Source organism: Apis cerana, linkage group LG15, assembly GCF_029169275.1.
Source record: "Apis cerana isolate GH-2021 linkage group LG15, AcerK_1.0, whole genome shotgun sequence".
In the NCBI taxonomy this organism is placed as follows: domain Eukaryota; kingdom Metazoa; phylum Arthropoda; class Insecta; order Hymenoptera; family Apidae; genus Apis; species Apis cerana.
Genome location: NC_083866.1, coordinates 2,032,371 through 2,053,666, shown reverse-complemented (window position 1 = coordinate 2,053,666; position 21,296 = coordinate 2,032,371). Strand labels below are relative to the sequence as shown.

General features: G+C 30.5%; 1 protein-coding gene across 6 annotated transcripts in view; it reads right to left on the bottom strand.

The window, feature by feature from the left end:
- LOC108000731 (protein roadkill) overlaps nucleotides 1-21,296 on the bottom strand; it is a 158,409-nt gene that overhangs the window by 5,336 nt on the left and 131,777 nt on the right. For 5 of the 6 annotated variants that reach the window (XM_017061278.3, XM_062085388.1, XM_017061275.3 and 2 more), the window contains one exon: nucleotides 12,422-12,566. In XM_017061278.3, coding sequence (XP_016916767.1) covers nucleotides 12,422-12,566 — 145 coding nt within the window. Of the gene's footprint in view, nucleotides 1-12,421; nucleotides 12,567-19,964; nucleotides 20,105-21,296 lie in introns of those variants that run through there. The other variant, XM_062085389.1, reaches the window with a different exon arrangement.

Here is a 21,296-nt window from a genome sequence, read left to right as displayed (position 1 = left end):
AATATGCGTCAAATAATTTTTTTTCCTTCTTTTTTTTGTTAGAAGGAATAAGATTTAAATAATATCTTGATATAAGGAAATCAATTTTAATAGAATCTTTTAATAGAGGGAATTCTTTTTGGTAATAAAGTAATAATTTTTTATTTCTCGATGAAAATAAATATGGTTTAAAAACTTGTAAATAGAGAACAGAAGAAATTTATTGATCGAATATTCAATTAGAGTAAATTAATACAAGGATATTGATAATTGTACTTTATCTGTGTTTATTAGAGAGAGCAAGATAATTTTGTATTCGTAGGAAATTACGCATTCAACTTTTAGATAACTTTGTCCGTTGGAGATTAACAAAGCAGAGTTTTAGCTTCTTTGTGATATAGATTCTTTAAACCACGTTCCTTTTCTTTTTCTACTCATAACAAAAGATTTCTCTATCTTTAGAATAATACAATAAAACCATAGATCTTAGAATAACCGTATTCGTAAATATACGGATTTTCATAATTATAATGCTTCCATAATGCCCAATAAATAGCATTTTTAATATTATTTCTATCAAACAATAATAAAACTCAACGAGTATATTCAAGTCCTTTTACAATTTTCAGATAATAATCTCCTACATTTGATTCACCAAGTATAAGATAAATTAAATTGAAAAAAAAGAATAATATAACTATTTCATACGATATGTAATAAAAAGTTGATCGTAACTATATTGCAACGTATAAAAAAAAAAGGAAAGAAAAAATATGAGAAAAGAAACGAAAATATGATTACTGTATTTCGAGTTGCATGGTGAGTCCTCTTATCGCTCTCAATTAGAGAAGACCTTCCGTTACCGTTGTCTGGCTTTCAGGCTATGACAAAACTCGTGAAACACACCGATTGTACACAATGTATGCTTCTTTATATATATCCTCTTTGTGCACGTGTGTGTCGAATGGTTTCTTCGTCCTCGGATATATTCGCTAGTTTTGTCGTGTGGCCCCAAATAAAAAAAAAAAAAAAAAGAAGAAGAAGAAGAAAGAAAGAAAGAAAGAAAAAAGAGAAAAGAACCAGAGAGGAAAAAAGCTAACAGAGATTCTTTTTGAGAGGAATGTCGAAGGTTCCTACGACTAAATTGATCGTAGCCTTGAAGTAGCAAGCAGACGAGTCGCGAGAAGTACTACAAGTACGGAAGCACGTGCTGGAAAGAGAAAGAGAGGGAGCCAGGGTCGAATTGAACTTATATCTCTTACGTAATTACCTTGAAAAAAAAAATGCGCAAAAAAATTTTAACCTTTGTCGCGTTCGCTTTGATGCACATTAGTCTGATGCAACTTGTCAAATCATATGTGCTGATTTATTATATGGATAAAAGTGAAAATATACGCAGAGAATACATGTAATGTATGTAAAGAAAGAAGTGAAGTTTGAGGAAAGAAATCGAAAAGTGTTCACGTTTTTGTAAAACGAACTTCTTTCATTCGAAGCACATTTTTCTCGACAATTATGAAAGATGAACGTCGAAAAAGAGTTGGAATAAGAATTGTGAGAATTTAATACATCGTTCAGCTCGTTATTTTATTTTATGAAAGATTGCATTCCAGAAGGATCGGATGTTTCGATCCATCTTTAGGAATTCAAGTAGGCGTTATTATGATGAACATGATGTAGTATAACAGAAAGCTAAATTTCTATGAAATTTCTTGCTGAAAAGCTTAAAGTATAAGAATATATATATAAGTTACTTAAGAATATCGTTAATAAAGAAATTTTTCACGTAGCAAAAAGAAAAGTTACAGTAATTTAAATAATAATAATAAATAACGCAAACGTGTATCATCGACGGAAAAAAGGTGTCAAGCGGTATACGATCATCATCGATCGGATACCTCTTTTCCGTTCTGAAACGTGACGAGGCGTGCATCTACTTCCGCTCAATATCGATCCTTGTCCGAGTCAGTGACGATTTGCAAACAAGTTTTTATTTACGAAGTATTATATAAATTTGTTGAGATCACACAGAATATGGTCTTAAATTTTATTATTATTTAAACCATGAATAATTAATCAAATGATTTATCAATACGTGACAAATGAAATCAAGAAACGGATCAAAGTTCAAGTATAATATGCATATAATAAATAAAATATGTAACATGTCATGAAGTGATTCAAAATTTAATAATTAATTTCCTTAAATGAAACCGTATCGTATCGAATTATACATAATAGATTCAACTGAAACAAAAATTCGATTATTCTTTCAAAAAATTATCTATTAATTATCTATTATAATAATTCACAAAGAATTTCATTATTTCATTTACAAATGTTTCAAAAGAAAGATAAAAAAGATTTCAAAATTTATATCTCACATTAGGATCGGCCTCGAAATTAGTTTTGAAAACCACGATTAAAGGCGTGGACGAGACAGAGATAAAGCGAAGAAGGCAAGAGGAAGAGGAAGAAGAAGACACCGAGGTCGAGCCCCCATGAGTCAACGATCCCTGACGTCACGCGTGTGCACGACCTTGGCGAACGAAACCGAGCCCGGAGCCAAATCTATTTCTCTAGTCCGCCTTCTCCTCGATGCAGCCCTTATCACGACAGTATATATGTTATGGCCGCCAAGCCACGGCCTTTTGCCGTTATAGGCCCTTGAAACGTGGTTAGACTCGGAGTTTTACGAGAGTTTTATTACGAAAACGATATTACGCAAAGAGATCCACGTCATAGGTCATTGACGAGTTGGTATGTGCAATTCGAAATCTCTAACGATATAAAAAGTTTTCTAAGATAAAGTATGCAATTGTTATCTCATATATCTAATCGAAAGATTAATTTTGAATGATTTTTTGTTATTTTTTTCTTTGTGCATATATATATATATATAATATAGAAAATAAGAAAGAATTTAGTAGAGATAAAATAATTGTTATCTATTGAGACATTTTTTTCGGAGATTAAATAATTTTTGTAACGATATCTTCAAAAGATAAATAGTTGTAAGACATCCATGTAATATAGAATGTGATAATATAGAACGTATGTAATAAAAGTTGGAAAAATATAAAAAAAAAACTATGTACTCGATAAAACAGGATAGACTTAAAGTAACTATCTTCTTTTTTTTATACACTATAGCATCTCTTTATTAGAATGTTTCTTCTAATGAACGTTTTAAAACAAATTCAAAGATTGATTTGAAAAAGTAAAAATTTAATTCGTGCAGTGTCAAATTAAGTTTTTTTTTCTTTTCAATTTAATTGAAATTATTGCAACCTGATACGGGATCATCGTTTGATTTTTCTTTCAAGTATAGCAATAATAATAGCCGTTGGTAATCATTTAGAAGGAAACGAAGGAAACGAAGAAGCGAGCTCTTTAAGGGATGAATAATCGATTTGAATAGGCCGATTATGTCAATCTCCATTGCAGCATAATGTGGCACGAAACATCAATTCGTTTCGGAACTTAACGCTTAAACATCTCGGTTTTCGTGAGGAAAACACGGAACGATGGATTCGTGTGAAAGAGAAAACTATCGTTCGAAGGAATCAATGCACAAAGGGAAGCGTGAGAAACGTCAGCGCAACGACCCTGGGCGAAGTGAAAGTCTCTTCTCTCTCCTTCATCTTTCTCTTCGATTACTTTTTTTTTTTCACTGCAAACAATGTGCGATTTCTTTCAACTCTAGAAACATGAAAATCAATATCTTTATATAAAAATTGAAAAATTTTTAATTGAAAAATTACTATATGTATTATCTACTATATATAAAACTATGTTAAAGCTTATAATTATCAACAAATTTTATTCTGTCGTAACAGGAATTTAATAATATTTTTCTCTAATTGATGCCCTAAAAATATGCAAAAAGAATTAGAGGAATTCATTGCCTAAAGAGTAAATTTGAAAAAAAAAGTTCATGTTGTAAACAAAATTGAATATAGATATTATAATTTTTTTGAACAAATCTAATAATTTTAGAATTTTCATCGTGAAAGGAGGAAACTCGAATAATCGTAAAGAGTATCTATCCAGGGCACAAAGTTGTAAAAGGTCGTGTTTCACGAGTAGCATAAAAGGAAGGAGGCATTTTCCGAGCTCGAGTAAGACGTAACTGGTTACGAGATTATACGTACAACAAGCGTGCATTGAACCTGTGGGATAGCCAACGAAGGTCACGCCGAAGTAAGGATCATCGAACCTACTGCGCACCACGTGAGTTGTTTTCAGCTGTTTCGCATAGACGAGTGAAGGAATTTGTCTAACTCTTTAGGATTTCGATCGAAATATAAGTTGAAAATTTTATCCTCGAATAGATGGAATAATTTCGAATCGAAGAAATTATTTAAAAAATTGTGGCAAAATCATCGAATTGAAAAATGATTGAATTGATTTAAAAAAAAAATTGTAAATGTATATAAAATTAATATAAATATAAGTAAAGTAATTAGAAAATGAGAAAAATTAATATGGGATTTAAGATGAATCATGGTGATTAATAAATTTATTTTAATTAAATGTAATATAAAATGAATTGAATCTTATTAAATATTCAATGCATTCGGTTTATCATATGTTAGTAGTTGAAAGAAGAAACAACTCTTTGTAGTTTGAAATCGTACTTGAACCTGATAATCCATGCAACCTTCAGGTATTGAAGACATATTTTCAAAAGATCACTCTTGCAATGCTGAGTAAATCATTTATCTTCTATTTCATTACCACTTTTAACTTTTTATTTCAAGATTTATTAATTTATAATAATGAAATTATGGTTATTTCTGATTTATTTTATTTAATTTTTTAAGTATTTTTAAATATTTTTTTCTTTTTGAATAAAAACGAGAAAATTGCTTTTTATTTTCTTTTTTCAAACACGATTTTTTGAAAAGTCACACTAATAACTATTAAAGTAATACTTCCTTCTATAAAAGATCCGTTAGAATTTCGATCTTTCGCTTCTATTTACGATCAGTCAAAGAATTTTGTAAGCAATTGTGGAAGAAATCAATAGTTTAAAGAAGTGATATTTTGTATCGTAAAATTATTCACATACTCGAAGATAATAATCAATAATGTACAAAGATTAAGAATGCTTTATGTTTCATGCCATGTGGATAACCAATGAAACAGTATGTATTATATTTATATATTTTTAAGAGAGGAAAAACTTCTCATAGATGGAAGAAATTTTTATAACTTATCTCTGTTTAAATATAAGGAAAGATTAAAGAATAATTAATAATTCATAATTATGATAATAAAAAAATATATAGAATAAATAATTACACAAAAAATATATTACTAATCTACTATAATATTCCAATATTATTTAAATTCATATATTTATCGACAATTCACTATTTCTATGCGCAATAAAATATATATAACCTATAATTCTATATATATATATATATAGGTAATAAGGTTATCTTTCTTTTCAATTAATCATTACATTATCTCTTATAGATTGTTATATTTCTTTCTACAAATTTTTCTAATGTTAACACATTTTGAAACACATTTTTCAAACGCTTTTTATCTATACAACACAGAAAAAATGCACGAAATTCGATCGACGATTACGATATAGGGAAGCAAGGTATTCGCGTATCTTGAAACGACTACTCGAATCGGGCAACATTATTTTCCGAATCTAATTCCGTATCTTCCACGTAATAGTACATGTTGGCTGTGATCCAAGCCTACCTACATGTTTGATTGATCCCCTCGACGCGAGTTCATGTGTATTCCTTTCGTTAACTGGGATCACGTGATCCGCACAGTGACCCTCTATTTGTTACGTCAGATTTGCGCCAACCAACTGCTAGTGGCGCTGCTAACGATAAATAACGCGAAGCATTATCGATCGTTGATTGATTATTCAGATATTGACAATTTAATCGATATCGATATAATATTGTCAAGACATAGATAGTTTGATATATCGACAGTAACAGTAGATCGATATTTGGTTAATATCGTTAAGATATAGAATGGATAGTTTACTTTAATAAATGTCGGTAATATACTTAATAACATCGATTCATCGATGAATCAACATATCACCAGATATTAACAAAGGAACATCATAAAAAGAAAAAGGAAAAAATAAAGTAAAATAAAATAGGAATACACGTTACCACCTATCGATCTCTAGAATACTGTTAATCGGGCCCAGGTACTGTTAAACTAAGTAAGTGGGAGAAGAATATCGATATGATTCGTTCGTTTCCCCAGAACGAGGTAATGAGGAACCAGAAAAGGTGTACCGGTCGACGGCCCCAGCGAGTCGTTCAACCCATCGTGATCGTCCATAACAGTGTTTGAATCATACATTTCTTGAACGAGATAGGTCAAAGATCAGTGATTGATTGTAAATTGATTCATCGCTCCAAAAAAATACTATTTCTTTGTTATTTCTAACTTGCATATCGTATATATGTTTTACTAACCTATATATATTATATACTATATTATATATTATATAACCTATATATAACCTATATACTAACCTATATAAATATATATAACCTATATATTTATACATCTGTTTTAGCAATCTAACGAATTATCCCTTAAACACCGAGGTTAAATTAGATTTTTCTTCAAATTGAAGGAGAAGTTATGTACACGAAGATAGAATCTTGAGATTCGAGGAGAGCCGGTAAATCGAGTTCGTTTTGCAACGTCGTAATAATTCATCAACAGACGAGAACTTTCAGTCTATTTCGAGATAAAATAACATTTTGCAGAGGTTCTTTAGGTGGAGTACACCGTCAAGATTCACCAACCATCAGTTATATCGGTCCTCGTAAATTCGTTAAAACGTTCGAATGCCCCTCGAACGGAAACAGAAGATTTGCATTACCATCGCAATGCGCAGCGGATTTTTCTTGTTTTTTAAGCATCAGTGACTGATTGCGATTGAAGCAGATACATGGTTTTTTCATCAAGAATGAATATTTTAATCGAGTTTCTTGAAATACAAAGGATTTAAATTTTAGGCTTGAAAATAAAAGATTCGATTTAAAACTTTAAAATTGGAAATTGTGTATTTAAATAGAGATTTTAATGTAATTTATTAAACGTTGAAAGAGAAAATGGAAAAATGATCGAATAATGTAATATACGTATAATAGAGATAAAGTTTGTGTGATGGAATTGGCTATTTATATAGTGATAATTGTGAGCACATAACATAAGCAGATCATTCATCATTTTTATTTCAAATTTCTTATATCGAATTTTATTCTTTTCATTCTCCAAATATTTTTTATACTTTCCACTTCAGTTCTAAATCTCTAAATATATTTTCATATTACATTGAATTTTAATATAATTAAGTTTTTTTTAAATTGAAATAAATATCCAAGATTTTCATTATTCTAATATAATTTATAACTTCAAATTAAACAAAATTCTATATTTACAGCTAATTTTAAGTTCTATTCTTCATCCTTCCTAAATATATATAAAGAAAACTTGAATATTTATTTCTTTCATTTCAAAATCTTCAACTCTAAATTCTTTGTTCAAGTATTTTAACGTTACTTTTTACTTTTTTCACTCTTTAAACCTATAAACTTTTCAATCTTTTTTCATTAAAATCTAATTAATTTTTTTTATATTGAAAATATTTAAGATATTAATATTAATATCCATATTTTCTTCACAAATCTTAAATATATATTCATCTCACTTCTTCCACTCCAAAATTTTCCAACTTTAAACATTTCATAACTTTCACCAAGATTTCATCGCATTCTAGAAACTGATCCAACAACTTTTCCAACTTCTTACCTTCGCTAAAATCTTCATCTATTTTTTATTATTCTTAATTTATTAATATTTAAAATATTTATCACCATTCTTTTATGTTTCTTCTGTATCTCAAATTTCAAAAAGAATTATCATTATTATTTAAAAATTCCCAAATATTAAATTCTACTATATTTTTATTTTTTTTTTTTACTTATTCTAACAAATTCCACTATCCAATCTACTCTTCTTCTCTCATATTTTAAAAAGATTCATTTCAAAATCCCCCAATCTTACTAATTTTCTGCATCGATCTTTCTCCACCCTCTTGAATCGAACTCAAATTCGACATTCAATTTTCCAAACGGTCTGATACACGAAGAAATATCCAAGCCAGAGTTCCGAGCGTCGAAGAGGATCCAAGAGAGGGCGCAAAGAACACAGAGGCACAAAGTTCATCGTCTTAGTCGTTTCCGTATAGAAGAAAACAGCGCGATGAATCACAAGAAGGAAGGAAGACGAAGAGAGGAGGCCCGGTCGACGCCCCCCAGGAGTCGTTCAACCCGGCGGTCGTCGACGATCGGCCTTGAATCACCCGTGCCCGTTTACGGGAGCGGCGTGCGCTGCTTCGAGCAGCAAGCAGACCAAGTCGAGGCTTCCGGTAGAGCCCTGGACACGGTGTTCGAACATGCACGAGGCAAACGATCGAGGAGATCGAATTCTTCGAGAATCGATGTTGTTTACTTTGTCGAAAGAGAGAGGAAACAGAAGACGAACGAAGTAGAGATGAAGAAATATTAAAGAAAAGAAGAGGAAACTAGGAAGAAGATAAAAAGAGAGAAAATGACGTCTCAGAGATAGCAAAAAGGGAGACTTCAAAGAGGAAGATCTCGAAAAAACCAGACGTCAAAAAAGAAGGAAATACCGAAGAGAGAGAAAAAAGTATAATAAGCAGACGAAGAAGACAACAAAGAGAGAGAAAAAAGTGAAGAAGAGCTTGGCCCTTCTCTCGATCTTAGTTTCATCGCGAGACGAGTTCGTGTAATGGAACACGTGCCTCGAGATAACGATGTGGAAATGAAAGGCAACGAGTGATAATGACTCTGGTATATGAAATTCGCGTCTGGTGAGGTGAGGAGTTGGTGGAAAAATCGAGTCGAGAGCTCGAGTTGGGGGACTTTTGTGAAATTGCAGATGGATGAATGGGTGTGGAGGAGAGTCAGGGGTTGCTGGAGATTCCCAGATTTTTGAGAAGTGAAGAGAACGCTGTTGGGTATATGTGGTGATGATGATGGTGATGATGATCTAGTGGGACGAGATTTTATTAAGAAATTGAATAGGTAGGCTGAATGCGTGGGTGATTTAGGTTACTTTAATAAGGAAAGTTGATGAACTTACATTGACGTGGATACTGTGGATTATTGTTGGAATTTGTAGGCTGATAAAATAGATTTTGTTGAGCTTTTAATAAATAATGGAGATAGCAAGATTTCGTTACATAGTCGATTGATTTGAATTATTAAAAATCGTTCAAAACGATCATAATATAATTAATTGTCTATCTAAAAAAGATCAGTTTGACGATGAAGATGAGCTGAATTCACATAAAAGAGATCAAAAATATAAACAGTTACTGAGAGATCCGAAATGCTTTGCAATAATAACGTGGAAAATTGCCATAATCTGTGGATCAAAGAAATGGCGAAGCTAACAAGAATAAAAAGATAGAGTTGAATAGGAAAAGTTGATTTCAACAAATGAATCTTTTCTAGTTTTCAAAGAATTAGTAATTGATTAATTGAGAATTAGTATTTCAAATTCTTAAATTAAAAATTATATTTTTATAACTTCATAGTATTTCAAATTCCTGAAATTTAAATAAAGATCATTAGAAACTCTTCTATGGATTTTTTTAAAGATTTAATATTACAGATATACGTTAAAATCATTATTCAAATTTTCAAAAAATTTTCAAATATCAAAAGAAGTTCTTTAGATTAAAGAAAAATAATAATAGTTAATGAAAAATAATTAATTTTAATTAATTTTAATCCTTACAAACTTACAAAAATCGAAAATCTATGCAAATAAAATAAATACACGTTAAAAAGTATCAAAGTATAAAATCGTTGGACTTCGCCATCTTGGATACAATTATAAAAGTTAGAAAAGCTCTTCTCGATTTTTTTCAACTACGAAAAGAAAATCTAATATCAATAAATAAATTAAAAAGTTCCAAATGAAATAATTTTAATCGATCGTTTTCCACCAATCCTAAGCGCAATCTCCTGCCATAATGACTCATCGAGATCAATTTACCGTCTAAACTCGGGAGAAGATTCTAAGAACAGTGAGACGAACGAACCAATTGGAAATTATGCCAGAATGCTTTCTACGCTTTTTATCGAGCTCATCGATCGGTGTTACGACAGATACAGCGCGTGAGCTCGCATGATTGCTGCACCAGACTCCTCGTGTCCGCTGACGAGGCGAAATCGGCGCATGCATTACGAAAGTTAACTGGAGCACGAATCGACTTTCGATTCGATGGATCCTCCCTGAAAACCGAGAGTTGCACACTCCTTCGAATATTGGAATTCCTTCGAACTTCGCCTTTTGAAGGAAGAGGAGGAGAAAGAGGAAGATCACAATCCCTTTGAAGGATTCAATCCTGGATAACGTCTGCATTACGTGAATAACACTCGAAGAGTTTCACGAGAGATTTGATTCTTCTTTTTAAAATGAAATATCGATCGAGATCAGTGCTTTTTGAGAGAAAGTGTTTTAGAAATATTAGGTTGTCTTAAAATATTTTTAATATAATTTTAATAAATGTAAACAACAAAGTGTTTATTCTGAATAATAATAAATAATATTAGTATATCAAATTGTTACAGATGAAATAATCGAATTTGTAATAAAAGTTTTTCGTGTTTATATTTGCTAAATTGTTTGATCGTATAGTTTTATAAAAAAATACAATTATTCTGAACAATCTTGAAATATTTATGATCTTTGAAATGATCTTCATTCATGCTAATACTACATTTTATAAATTATTTCACGATGTAAATTCCACGAACAAAACAAATTACATCAATTTATCAACAACACAAGATTACACTTAAACCAGAATCGATCATCTTCGTTCATGACCACATCCTACCACAACGAATCCACGAGATCTTCTCAAGGCACTTTCACTCAGACTGTTCTCCAGATGTTCTTTTAAATCACCATCAATCGAAGAAGGCTCATTTCACACTAATCCATCAGTTAAATTCTTTAAAATTTTTATTATAGCAATTAATTTCTTATATCTTCGAGCTATCGAACGAGTGTAAAATTGATTTCGAATAGAATTTTCGATTCGAAAGAGATATCTATCCTGGAATAAGAATAAAAAATCAAAATACAATTATATGCTTCTTCATAATTTTTTCCGATGCTGCGATTCTTATTTTTATTGCAATATTAATTGCGCAATATTCCCCCCCCTATATTATAACATATCTATTGATATTTCGAAGAACTGAACCGAACAATGCTTGCGAAGCAATGATTTTTCTTAATCGTTGAAACAAAAGCCAAAAAAAGTCAAATTGAAATCAAAGAAAGTATAAAAACTGTATAATAATTTTTAAAGAATCTACGACTCTTCAAAAAATTTATTTTAACGTTAAGTTTAAACATCATTATGGAAGATAACTTTTGCTCCCTGTTAGAAGGAAAAAAAGAGAGAGAGAATTTTACCCTCATGTTTCGTTCTGCGAGCTTTTGAAGTGACAGATTCTCGCGGGAAAGCTGGCGAACGTTTCCACGGGTGAGTTAGAGATCGCATGGAGCAGCGGGATATCTAGTCGCAGGTCATTCACATCGCGAGGGGACGAGCAGTAAAAATAGAACGAGAACGTCAGGAGTGCGTGGTCTCACGCGCGACCACGAGGATGATATCGACGAAGACGATGAAATTGACCTAGAAGAGGAGGATTCGACACCCAAAACCTTTAAGAGTTCTGTACGAACTTGGAGAAGAATGGATTAGTAAGTTTCGTAGAATCAAATTTTTTTTTTCTGGAACAAGGAAAAAAGATTTACAATATGCTACATTTTTACAAAGAATGCAAAAAAGTATGCAAAATCAGTTCCATTTTTTTCCTTTAGTTATTTAATTAAATCAATTGCATCATGTTGCATTTATTTGAAATAATTGTTAATTTTTAAAAGAAAAGAACTGTCCGAATCACGTTAATTTTCGAGAGATGAGCATCGTCAATTGTTGAAATGTATATTATTGTTCTAATCGTGGAGCAAAACGTTTTCCCTGCTCTGACAATCGAAACTGAAGCTAACGACCAATTAAACTGCAATTAAATTGGCCTCAGTATGTCGATAGTCGACAATCACATTTGGATTATAAGAATCGTTAAAAATATTATACAATGCACATTTATCATTACCCTAAAATTAATCTCGAATTGGTTTTTTAATTTTTGATAAAAGCAATTTCTTCTTTTTATTAATTTTACTCGTCAACAAACAATTTTTAGAGAATCGACGTATGCATCTTTAATTAATTAAGAAGGTGAATAGGTGTTATTACTTTTTACAAAAATAATTAAAAAAGTTTGGCCCAGAGTTTTATCTAATGTTCAGTACGCACCTGCGTGTAACACCAATTTTCGGCCACGGGGGTGTTCACTTCCGGTGGTGGAGGGCTTGGTACACGGCTTACTGCCATACTACTGCTGCTGTGCAAGTTTGAGCTGACCCGCGACGTTTGAGGCGCACAGTCGCTCACCGCAAGTCTGAAACACGTACAAATTGTTCCCAAGTTACTTTCAGTTCGCGTAGTTTTAACAAAATTGGAAATTGGGATTGCACAATGGATGGAATAATTAGAATCAATTAAAAGGGCAACTTGAAATAATGATTAATCTTTTAACTACTCGTAACTCGAACAATATCAATCTTATTTTAAAAATTGTAAAAAGACATTGTAAGATATTTATTTACAAGAATTGTATCTAAAAATCTTCTTATCACGCGCAAATATTATATAATCTTGCAATATTTTAAATAAAAATTTCAATTCAACAACTTAATTAATTATTACGTAACGAAACATAACGAAACAATTTATTCTTTTTATAATATTCATCGTATAAATGTATCCGCTCCTCTCTTAGGTTCTCTTAATTGTGCAAGATGGCCCAGACTGAAAAGAATTCCTTCAGTCGCTCAAACAAAGATCAGTGGCACGCGTGAACAGATCGTTACGTTACACATAGCACGAGGAGGGACGCTAGTCGATGCGAGGAAAAGGGGTGACCGAGGAAGAAGGAGGGCTGAACGGCGAAAGAGGTGGACACAGAACGAGGGAGGGGGTAGGACGAAGAAAAGAAGCATGAAAGAAGAGTATGCGGGGCACGCGATGGTGCTCACGTGCGCCAAGTACGGAACTACTCGAGCATCATCGAGTCGAGTACATTAGCCCCGCAGGTTCATCGGACCTGCTTCTCTTTCTCGATTCTCTCTAGTCAAACGGTGGTCGCTACGCGACTTCTCGTCTTAACCTTTTAACCCTTATCGGGCCGGTCAATCGATACATTAATGCGATAACTACGAAGGTGGATTGGTCAGGTTGGTTAATCGTGTCGAGTAGTACTCAGAGTAGTAGAGTAGTCGTTTCTGTCCTCTGTAGGTGTGAATGGCTCACCTTTAGTGAAATTCTTTCGATTCTCACTCGATACGTTTACTTAAAACGAATATATAATTTTCTCACTTTTGTTGATTGTGATAATAATTCGTGATTTTTTTTTTAAATTTGGTTTATTATATAATTTTAAAAGAATAATTTAATTTGAATATGATTCGAGAAAATACGATGCGTTGTAAAAAATATATATTGGTAAAATAATTATTGCTCTCTGAGGAATTAAGGAATTTGTTTCTGAAGAGGTTAAATCGATAAAGAAAGTCAATAAATGGTATAATTAGATTCGAAAGAATAGGAAATTCTTACGGAGTTATCAAGCAAGAATAATTATTAAATATATAGTTATTAAATAACAATAAATGAAAGTATAACCAAATCATATAATATAGATACTTTGGAAAATAACTAATTAAATAAAGGTTTTCATTTAAATATAATAACCATTTAAATATAGTAACAATTCTTAAATCTTATCGAATTTATTGTATTTACATTAGACATTTCATATGGCAAACGTAAATCTTTAAATTGAAAATAAATTTTATAAAAAAAAACATTGAATATTATCCGTTTTAATTATCTATTAATATCTCGAAAAAGCACATATTATAAAATTCATTTCAATTCGAATATAATAATTTCCAATCATCAATTCCTCTTCGATTCTTCATTAAATTTAACTAACATAAATTCTTAAGTTACCAAAACTCATTATTATAATTGGTAATCATCGCCTACGTCTATGAAGACTTATTAGTAATAAATGTCAAGTTATTACTCTCCAAGTACTTTTCTCGATGACCATCATCTTTGTTATATTCAAACCAATAGTGTCGTTCGTTTTTCTATTATGTAGACTAATTTCCGCCTCTATAATCGTATACATATTGTGTAACACGTAAAACGATTAATAAGTTAGAGGCAGAATCGGCAAACGAACGATGCAAAACTGTTTTGTCTTGTATGTTTTTCAGCAAAAATCAACAATCGAGTTTTAACATAACTCTAGAATATAAATAGCAACAATACTTTTCTCGTTTACGACTTTTTTTTTTTATCTAATTACATTATCACTAACTCGATGATTATACGGTTTCTTCAAGTTCAGGCTTTAAATAAGAATATCACTATGATTTATTATGTTTATTAATTCAATACAATTTGTTGAAAATTGTCTGAAATATCTTGTAAAAATTGATTCTTTCACTCGAGAAATTACAGATTAAGTTATTAAAAATGTTGTATCTCTTGTAAATTTTGTCAAATAATGGAATTATTGAAATTTGAAATTATCAAATTAATTGGATAAAAATTTATGAATGAAAAAAACATTAATTTATATTTAATTGATCTTAAATTGAATATAGAAAACTGAAGGATACTAATTCAAAAACTGCGTATTATATATAAAAAAGATTGAGAATTATAAAAAAAAGAACAATTTATTTTAAAAATATTGGAAACTATGAGCACAAGTTAAATTATAATTTTATTCACAGAATAGATTTGATTATATACCGTTTAATTTATTTACTACATTAAAAATATTTACTTAGGAATATTTCGTTTTATTTTTTGGTATATTCAATTTTCAATACCCTTCGAAACTGCTGGAGACCATCGAATAAAAGTGTTCGTGAATGATTGTGGCACCGGATGGGTTAATATCAGTATTTATCCCCTTCCAAAGGACATCGTTTCCGCTTACGGATGCCGTTTGCGTTACATTAAGAGACGTATGGAGGTGAACTACATACGGTTAAATTGTTTTTCAACATACGGACGCACCCGTTGCAACAGAAAAAGTGTTTCAACCGCGTATATGGTTAACCGCGATACTAATAAAAAAGAAAAAAAAGAAAAAAAACTATAGCGATAAGCAATTCTTGACATCTCGAAACCGCGAAGTTCCTTTGGAAAATTGATATGATTTTATACTTTTGGGTAAATATGTTTGTCTGGGAAGTGTGGTTATTGAGAAGATTTTCTAATTTTAATTTCTTTGAATTTTCAATTTTCAAATTTTTAAAGATGATGATTAAAGAAGATGAGTTTATAAATATATGTGTTATATCATCGATATTTATTGCAATCTTTCATCACAACATTTTGTAAATCTCAATTATTGAAGTATATACGGATATTTTAAGATCAATAATATATGATATTTTCAACATTTGAAATACGGAAGCAAAACTTTATTGCTTTGATTTTGACGGTTTCATAAGATATGGTTTCTGAATGATATACATATATAATATTAACTGCTTGGCAAACGAAAAACAGTCTTGTTTTCCCCCTTTCACTTTCCCGCACACGCTCTTTGTGAGCAGCAAAAGTAGACAGGAGCAGATAAGAGAAATCTCACGATTATGGCGCTTTTACTTCGCTTTAAACGCACAAAATAAAAGAAAAACCGAAAATTTTTACCAACTATAGTGAAAGACAATTCGAGAAAGTATCTTACGTTTCTCTCTGCATTAGAAGTTGTTTCAGTCACGAGAAGATGTTTTTCTATTTTTCTATTAACTTAGTTTATACATTACGTGTAATTAGAAATTAATAAAATTTTCTATTTTAACTATATTAGAATAATAGAATAATGGAAGAATGCAGAGAAGAGTAATCACTTAAGTTTATTAAAAAAAATTCAAATATTTAAAAGTTTAAAAATTTAAGAATTAAAAATTTTTTATTTCATAGTTTTTAAAAAATATATATGTTGTAATAAAATAAAATTCTCTAATTTTATAAATATCAGTCATTTTTTCACACTATATTTTGTTATAAAATAAAAATAAAACATAAGAAGCTTAAATTAATTAATCTGTTCATGAACATACAAAGTTAACCAGAGAGATTATAAAAAACGATCATAAAAACTTCTATAAAAAGTCATAAAATTCTACAAAATGCATGGAGTGATAAAGCGGAGAGATAATAAATCACTAGTTAATATACCGGGGATTAAAATTTGCGAGAATTTACAACAAGTCGCATAACAATCATAAATCGTGTTGTTTCTGATTTTATTATTATATTCTCTCTGAGCTTGTTTCAAACAATACGTTTTTTTTATGTCTACATAAATTCTATCAAATTTATTTTTTATCAGAATAAAATATGCAAAAGAAGAAGATTTAAAAAAACTTTCGACTTTTATTTTTTTATATTAATAAATATATTATACCAACAAATATTAAAGCATATAATTAGACATAAAAGTTACTAAATTATTAAAATAACGTCACAAAAAATCCATTTTACATTTCTTTACGTTGATACGACGGAAAAGGAAAATTGCAAAATAACCTAAAAACGAAGGACAAAAGAAATAAACTTCCTAACAGATATACGTAAAGATACAGAAAAAATTCATTTTGAGATACGTAAAAACAAGAACAGAAAAAAAAAAAAAGAAAAATTGAACATAATGTCACGTAAATCTCGTTTAAAAAGGCAAGTGTGATACATTCATTCGTTAAACCTCTTATCCGTCGTCGACATGTTAACTGGCGCCTTTTGCACGACGTCCCTTCTCTTCTCCGTTGTTACTCGGTCTAACTTTCACTTCCACGTTTTACTCCCACGTTGCTTTTGCGCTAGATACAGTCAGAGGCATCGAGCGAAAGGAGAAGAGGCTATTCGGGACGTGGTGTTTCGAGCGACATTTTGCCAAGAGAAAGATAAACGGTTTTATCGTGATTCCACGTTCGAAGCCAGGTGAACGTAGGGAACGCGTGGATATTGGTGGAAGAGAACGTGACCGAGTTCATGCGCATGCTCAGAAACTGATTTTGTGGGAAACTGGAGATTGCATCTCAGCACTATTCACGGATCACTTTTTCGCACATGCGCGATGCGAGTATTTTAATTAATTGAAGAAATATAACAAGATCGAGATGGAAATTTGAATATCTTAATTTGTGCATAAAGATCGCTTTAAATGTCAAAGAATATATTGCACATTGACAAGTGAATTATTATTATTATACACGAATAAAATATAGAATGAAGCAATCACGTATCTGGTCCATTTAATAGACCCAATTACAGGCGTTTGGTGTCGAAACGACGATTTTGTCAATCGGGCCATCCGATTTCGAATCTGTTGAATGGTAAAGGCGTGGGCCAAGAGAGCCAAAGGGAAAGTAGAACAGCTCTGACGAGCTCACTGGTGAAAACGAGGAAGTTAGGTGAAAACCTTCTATGTTAAATAGAAAGAATGCAATTACAATGAGCGTATACAAATTATTTTTAAATCAATTTTTTCGTACCAATAGATCATCAAAGATAAGCAAGGAATTATTTTTAAGAATAAAAATTGATATTTGCGATTAAAAGTAGGTTGATCTTCATTTCAATTCATTTGGAAGAAGTGAAAGCGCATATAGAGATTTTGTAATCTCACGATTGAATTGGAATATGTTTTATATTATTGGAATTGTTATTATTTTAAATAACATTAAAAATAATTAATTAAAGGAAGAAAAAAATAAGAGTAAGATAAATTAATAATAATAAGATAAAAAATTTATTTTCTTAACTCAATATAAGTATTGTATTATTCATAATTTTTATTCAAGAATTTAAATCTTGTTTCTCTTTTGTTATCTAAAATTAAACGAATTTATTTAATTAGCCGTGAATATATTATTATATAATATAAATATCTGCATTTAATCATACTGAAATGTACTCTCTTTATATAAAACATCAAAAATTAACAATTAATTTTGTATATTTATAATAATAAATAATATATAGATAAATCATGAATTAATATCTAACTTTATGGAATCAAATGATTTTTAAAATCTAACCTTTTATATCACAAAGAAAAAATTAAATTATTTTTAATGTTATAGAAATTTTTACTCGATAAATTATTTATATAAAATTCTAAATTTCTAAATTGTTGACTTTCAATAGTAAAATAAAAAATAATCAATGAGAATATTTTTGCATAAAATTTGTGATAATTTCTAAGACGATTAATTATTGAAACCCTGCGCTTTTATCAAGAGTAAAGAGAAATGAGGACGATGGAAGATGCGAAATCCGAAATCATCAACAGAAATCGGAAATTGGACGAAGTCGCTGTTGTCGGAAAAGTTATAGAAATTTCCGACCACATTGTCGATGTCCATATTGTGAAATGAGAAAAACAAAATAACCATCTCGTATTGTTCAATCTGCTTCATGTTTTCGAGAAATTGTATAAATAAAATACAACTGAACCAGAAACTTTACTTAATCTTTTTTAAGGATGTTTGAAATATTTCATTAATGTTTAATCTTTTCTGGAATATATAACTTGATTGTATAATTCTTATTGTATAAATACATTTGATTTTAGTCTTATATTATATAACTGTTCAGTTTACTATTTTAAATTTGAAAATTTTAATTTTTTTGTTTCTAAATAATATGTATAATTTTTTATATTATTTTTTTTATTTCATGTTTCGTGCATCATTATTCTTATTAATATCATTTTTTAAATTATAATTTCTATTTTTACATTTTTAATATCATTATTTTTTGCTTGTTTCAATCTGAAAATTTTAACTTTTAGTTTTATTTTTAATCTTCGTTGATACAATTTACTTCGAAAAATTCATAACCTCAATTTCTATAAAATTAAGTAAAAAAGAAACTTAAAAAAAAATTAAAATAAAAGATTCAATATATATATTTAAATATAAATGTAATATGTAATCGTTTTTAATATACCGTAGTAGGAAGATTTAATAAATAAAAAAACTTTGAATAAAAAATATTTAAATAGAAAGTATTTAAAGCTCGTAACGATTGAAACTTTTTTCACTGATATTCAGGAGCGGATAAGAGGATTTCGCGAGTGGATCCGAGCCAAGAGAAGTTTCAGACTCCTCTTCATGCGACGTGACCAATTTAATCTCAAACTTTCGGGTACTATCTTCGTGCGTGCAGATCCGCCATACTCGTGGATCGAGGAATTAATCTAGAGTTTTCTCGTTAAATAATTTCACGCTGAAAAACGATCTTGAAACGATGGTACAAGGAAAAGTCACGTTTCACAGCGAATAATCAACAAGATGAAATATAACGAAGAAATATCGCGAATAAAAATTTATGAAAATTTTATAAGCGAGTAGGCAAGTTTCTATTTGTAATGATAAAATTGATTTGAAGAATCATTATTATCGTTATATATATATATTTGTCATTACATAATTCATAACTTAAAACTTGATAATTAATTCAAAATCTAAAATTATAAATTAAAGAAGATTAAATTCAAAGCGAATTAACATTGATGTACGAATTAGAATTTGTTTTTAAATTGATTATTACTTCTATTTTTTTTATCACTCTAAATTAAAAAAAAAGATCCGTTCGTTGCAATAATGCTTGAATAAAACTTTAAAATATATGTGGTAAGATTGATAAATCACAAATTGCTACGAAATAGAATGTATTTGTCTTGCAAATGTTACTTTACCTAACGTATAGCACATGAAAGATTCAAGGTTCTCCCGAATGGTCCGTGAGGCGATTTAGATTAATCTAAAAGCTTGTTCCAGGCCAAAAGCTAACCTGTGAGTCGCTATAATTCGTCCGTTCGTCGAAGCAACATGAGACAGATGCTAACCGGTCGATTTTCGCAGCACAGTCAGTAGACGAGTGTGGAAGAGGGGCGAAGTCAAGGCTGATGCCTGGCGCAAGCTGACTGTGATAAGACAAAGGCTAACTTTCTTCAAGGGCGCGACAACGACTTGGTCGTGCGTGCGCGAGCGTTTCGCACGCGCCAGCTTGTCGCTACATTGGGATAGCGTGCGCAGAAAACATAGTGAAAGAAGACGCAATGACACACGATCGCGCGAACGCACGATAAACTATATGTATACAAACATAATCATGTATAGAGTGCATCTAGAGAGAAGAAGAGAAACAGTTCGTCCATGAGTCGAGTCGTATCGTTTTATTCACGCGCAGTGCTCATGTCGAATGATAAAATTCGATAAAACGTAGTGGGGTTATGCCTTTGAATACGTTAATACCGAGACTGTAATGGACACGTGTCGCACGACGAAACGAATGGTTGAGCGTTGGTTGATGATGAAATTGGTTAATTCGTTTTGTAGTGTTAGAATATCCTGTCTCGCGCGTCGATTTTAGGTTATGTTCTGTTGAAAAGATTGATAAAGTTTTTGATAGGATAAGACAGATTGAATGATTCTATTAGCGATTCTCAACAGGTGGCGTGATTGTAGAATTAATCAAATTTTATACGTTGAATGCATAAATTACTGAAAATGACTGATATATAAAATATCAAACGATCGATTGATACACAAGATCGTATACGTAGCATTCTGTATTTGAATAGGGATCAAATCAAAGTTAAAGCAATCTCCACAATATAGCGGGGTCTTAAATTAAGGCATTATGCAGTGACATTGATATGTGTAATAAAACATATAAGGTTACATTTTCAATGGCAATGGAACCAAAACTAAGGCCAATAAAACAACTTCGCTACATAACGAGGTCTTAAATGGAAAACAATGAGTAATTGTACCGATTGATACGATACTGTCAACTACATACCTACATTCTACTTTCCAACAGAGTCATTTGAGACTCGACTGCTAAATGAAACGAAAGCATGCATTTTTAGCACTTTTAACGATAAAAGAAGTTTGTTAATAATTTAATATTATAATTTATTATACAATATAATGTTACGATAATTATACAATATTTATAATTTTTATTGTTTAATTTCGTATTTATTTCACACTTTTTCATAAAATACTAAAAATTTTATTGA